Source organism: Babylonia areolata, chromosome 5 (genome assembly GCF_041734735.1).
Source record: "Babylonia areolata isolate BAREFJ2019XMU chromosome 5, ASM4173473v1, whole genome shotgun sequence".
NCBI classification, from domain to species: Eukaryota; Metazoa; Mollusca; class Gastropoda; order Neogastropoda; family Buccinidae; genus Babylonia; species Babylonia areolata.
In genome coordinates, this window is record NC_134880.1 from 4,099,326 (window position 1) to 4,103,943 (window position 4,618).

The 4,618-nt window shown below is 46.3% G+C and overlaps 1 protein-coding gene across 1 annotated transcript; it reads right to left on the reverse strand.

Moving 5' to 3' along the window:
* Positions 1–390: 390 nt before the first annotated feature.
* On the reverse strand, positions 391–2,419 carry LOC143282322 (uncharacterized). Its single transcript, XM_076587925.1, has one exon. It carries the CDS (start codon positions 1,906–1,908, stop codon positions 511–513), a length of 1,398 nt encoding a protein of 465 aa, XP_076444040.1. The 5' UTR covers positions 1,909–2,419; the 3' UTR covers positions 391–510.
* Positions 2,420–4,618: the final 2,199 nt, after the last annotated feature.

Consider the following 4,618-nt stretch of genomic DNA (forward strand, 5'->3'; position numbering starts at 1 on the left):
GTTTCCCGTATCTAACAATTAAAAAAAAAAACAAACCAACAACACACAAATAATAGTATCAATGTAACAGCATAATGTACAACATCAAGACGACTCTGCATTATGCTATACATTGGTCTGACTCTTTATGATACATGGAGACACGCACAACCACTCCCTTCCTCACACCCAGCTTTAGCCCTCCCATCTCCCTCACACAAACATGTGCTGTCTGTCTGTCTGTCTGATTCTCTGTCTCTCTCTGTCTCTCTCTATCCCGCTCTCTCTCCCTCCCTCACACACACACACACACACACACACACACACACACACACACACACAAACACACAAGCACATGTACACACATCGATATCCACCATAGACACGTACGCATACATCACAACACACACACACACACACACACACACACACACACACACACACACACACACACACACACACACACACACACTCACTCACACTCACACTCACACACAAGCACGCTGTAGAGACGGACCACACTGACCATCACTACACAGTGTTCAGCACAGATTCCTGGCCACAGAAGGCTGGCAGTGTGTCTTTACTGATGACAACACCACCCTTGATCAGTACCTCCACAAGGACCGAGTCACCCGCACTGTGCCTGAAGACGAACGGGAACTGGGAGAACAAACCACTGCACGCCGCTCGCGCTTCCAGGTGACGAGGGGCAGGCGACTCCAACTTGTGTAAGTACGATGACGTCACACACAGCCAGGGGAAGTAATTGACCCGCAACACGGCCGGCATGTTGCAGGGCACCGGAAGCAAGGTTCCAGCGAAGGGACGTAACTGCAGAGGGAAGACACGGGTCAGGGGGAAGCGGAAGGAGGACCTGTACTGTCGACTGTCGTCATAGATGTGAGTGCCGTTGGTATCGAAGAAGAAGATGTCGATGTAAGGCCACCGGTAGTCTCTGTGTTGGAGGGTGGGGGCACCTTTCCAGTAGAACTTCCACTGACACCCGGAAGGCGCCGACAGTCCAAAGTCAGGGACGGAACTTAACAGCTTGGCTATTTTCGGCCGTTGCCACACAGCCATCATGACGTCAATGTCGTCATCCCAAGGAATGATGTCGTGGTGTCTGTAGGCTCCCAGTAGAGCACCTCCGTACAGGAAGTACGTCAGGTTATGGGACTCACAAACGTGGATGAACTGCTGGAAGATGTATAGCATCAGCAGTCGTTCGTCTCGATTGATGAGAGGCTGGAAAGCCATCAAAAGGTCGGTGACTGCCGGAGACTGTGTGTTTTCGCCGACTTTTATCGCCCGCCTTGTGGAGTGGTTCTTCGTTCTTTGGCTCTGCCTGTAGCGGTCAGCGCTCGTGAAACGTTTCGCTGGTTTGGCTGTGTCAAAGTAAAGCAGATTTAGTTGACCTATTCTGGTCAGGTCAATAGAGTTCAAACTGGAAACGTTCAGTTCAGGGAATATAAAGTCGTACTGCTTTGTCTTCCAGCTGTCTTCTGTGTCTGTGTTGAAAGCATCACGAAAAGGACTGCCAGGAGTACTGTGATGGTGAAAGTTAGTCTGTGGCACCAGCCGTTTCTTCAGAGCTGAGTCATTTAGTGACCTGGACGGTATAGCCATCGAACGTGTCTGGTGAAACCTCATCCTCTTCACTGGCCTGTGAGGTTGACCGGCTGCATACAGAGAGGTCAGAATTTGCGACGCTTGTGCACGCTGAAGTGTGATGGGAATCCGCGAAGGAACGGAAGCCACTGGTCCACGGTAGTGATGCAGAGGAAAGGAATAGGACGAGAAGACTTCAACGCTGAGATACATCACTCCCATCATGATGACAAAGGCGAGGCAGCTTTGCGTGCGTCTTGCTTGAGACCAGCGAAAATGAAACACTGGCCACATTTTGTGGAGAGAAAAATCAACCATACATATGCCTTTCAAAACAAAAGTGATTCAAGCTTCAAAAACACCAAACACCGAAATGAAACGAAAATGAAAACACTGTTGTCAACAGCTTGAGAACACAGTCTTATTGCACAACAGAAGCCTACACTGTGCTTCACTGTGCCTGGTTCTGCCCATCTGTGGAACACAAACAAGTAAGCACGGCATGTCGCTGTCACTCGTTTTTTCCCCGACAACAAGGAAGGGGTTTATGCGGACATCTCTGTCTAAGCTCCTTCCACAGCCCGATGCCTAAAGTTTCCTGCTCTTTATTTGCAGCAGACCTTCATTCCCCCAGCAGCCCTGGATGTCGTTGCAATGGCGGAGAGATAAGTAGGTTTTTCTGTTGGCTAAAAAGTCTTCTTATGTCTTCCTTTGCCTCCGTTTCCCTTGTTTCTTTATTTTTCCCCCTCTCCTTACGTCTTCACTCTCCCCCTGTCTTGCTTTCGGTTTTTTTTCGTTTTTCCTTTTCGTTTCTTTTCCTTGATTATCTCACAGGCTTGTCCTCCTTTCTAGATGTCGGAGGACCTCAAGAGCAGCAGCGAAAGGCCCCCCCCCCCCCCCCCACCCCCACCCCCACTTGTCAGCCATGTTTCCGGGTGTGAGTGGCGGTTAAAGCAGACCCAGGCTGGAAGAAAGTGGACGCCAGTTTTTACACCTCTTCCACATCATTCACATCCACAGGGAGGATTGAACAGGGGGGAGGTTGCTCTCCGTTTCGCCCTCTGGCCTGCAACACACACACACACACACACACACACACACACACACACACACACACACACACACACACACACACACACACACACACACACACACACACACACACACACACACACACACACACACAAAGAACATAAGCTCATCAAATTGTAAGAACAAATCAAAAAAAAAAAAAAAAGAAAAGGAAATAAGTTACATTGTACATCTTTTGAATTTGAGAGGAACACAACTTTTTGTGGGATTCCTTCTCACCTTGGTCTCCTATATAATGAATGACAAGGCTGCAAGAAAATGTGCAAAATACCAACAGGGAACCACATAACTTTATGTGCCTTTGTCTGTACAAGAGGGGTACCGCTTACAGCATAGTAGAGGAAAGTCAGAGAAGTATACCAACAAAATGGCAAAGTTTTAAATAAAAGTATAAATAATATTCAACAACCGGAATCTATCAATCAAATACATTTGGTAATTTAATCAGATTAAGGCAAATTCAGGCATTATCGAACAGGATAAAGCTGAACGCTTTTATAACAAAGTTCAGAAAAGATGTTAAATGCATATGTAGAGAATCTAGTTCCAGCAAACATGTACTCTTTGGATGTCAAAGTTTGAAATAGTTCTTACCAAACTTCTCGGAAAATTCTTGTGAATGTATTTTTGACAATTTCAAGATGTTATCTTCTATTGCGGAAGGTTTGCTGCATGGTCCAATAGGACATTTGTTATAGTTGTTATAACTGTTTGATGTTAGCATTTCCTTCTATATGCCTATGTCTCCCTTTTAATATTTTATTTTTTCCAATGCTCTGTATCTTTCCCCACCACACACACACACACACACACGCACACACACATTCACACACACCATCCTTCACCCTCTGTCCAATTGTGTTCCCACCACCACGCCCCCCCCCCCCTTTTTTCCCCCTCTAATATCACTAAAGTGGAAGACGTTAAACTGAAGACTACTACTACTACTACTACTACCACTACTACTACGCACAGAACATTAAACGGAATTATGCACATAATGTGTTGTACAGCAAAGCCAACAAAGTCGACGACGACCACAACAGCGGCGGTGGCGGCGATGACGACTTCAAAACGGCAGCGACGATGATGACGTCATCCTCATCATCATAATCATCAAGACAAAAATGATGAGCCTGGTGGTGATGAAGACGATGACAATGACGATAATAATGCTGATGTTGTTGATCACTGATGAAGATACCAGCCATGTTGACAACAACAATGAAGATGTTAAGATATTCAGCAACAGAAAACACTTTGTTTCGCTTATTCAATATTCACAGCAGCCCTTTAAATAAGTTATAATGACGATAATATAGATACTTATATAGCGCGTATCCTGGTTCAGAGACCAAGCTCTAAGCGCTTTACAAACACGGAGTCATTTGCACAACAGACTGCCTGCCTGGGTAGAGCTGACTGACGGCTGACATTGGGCGCTCATCGTTCGTTTCCTGACACACACACACACACACACACACACACACACACACACACACACACACATGTAAAATGTTACGTATACGTCCGTTTTTTGTTTATTTACCTCGCCACGTATGCAGCCATACTCCGCTTTCGGGGGGTGCATACTAGGTGTGCTCTTGTTTCCACATCTCATCGAACTCCTTCATGGATTACAGAATCATCAATTTGTGTATTTGATCTATGTGTGCTAAAAACACACAAAGGGGGTTCAGGCACGAGCAGGTCTGTACATAATTATGTTGACCTGGGAGATTGGAAAACATCTCCACCAGGTGTAGGTTGACCTGGGAGATTGGAAAACATCTCCAGCAGGTGTAGGTTGACCTGGGAGATTGGAAAACATCTCCAGCAGGTGTAGGTTGACCTGGGAAATTGGAAAACATCTCCACCAGGTGTAGGTTGACCTGGGAAATTGGAAAACATCTCCACCAGGTGTAGGTTGACCTGG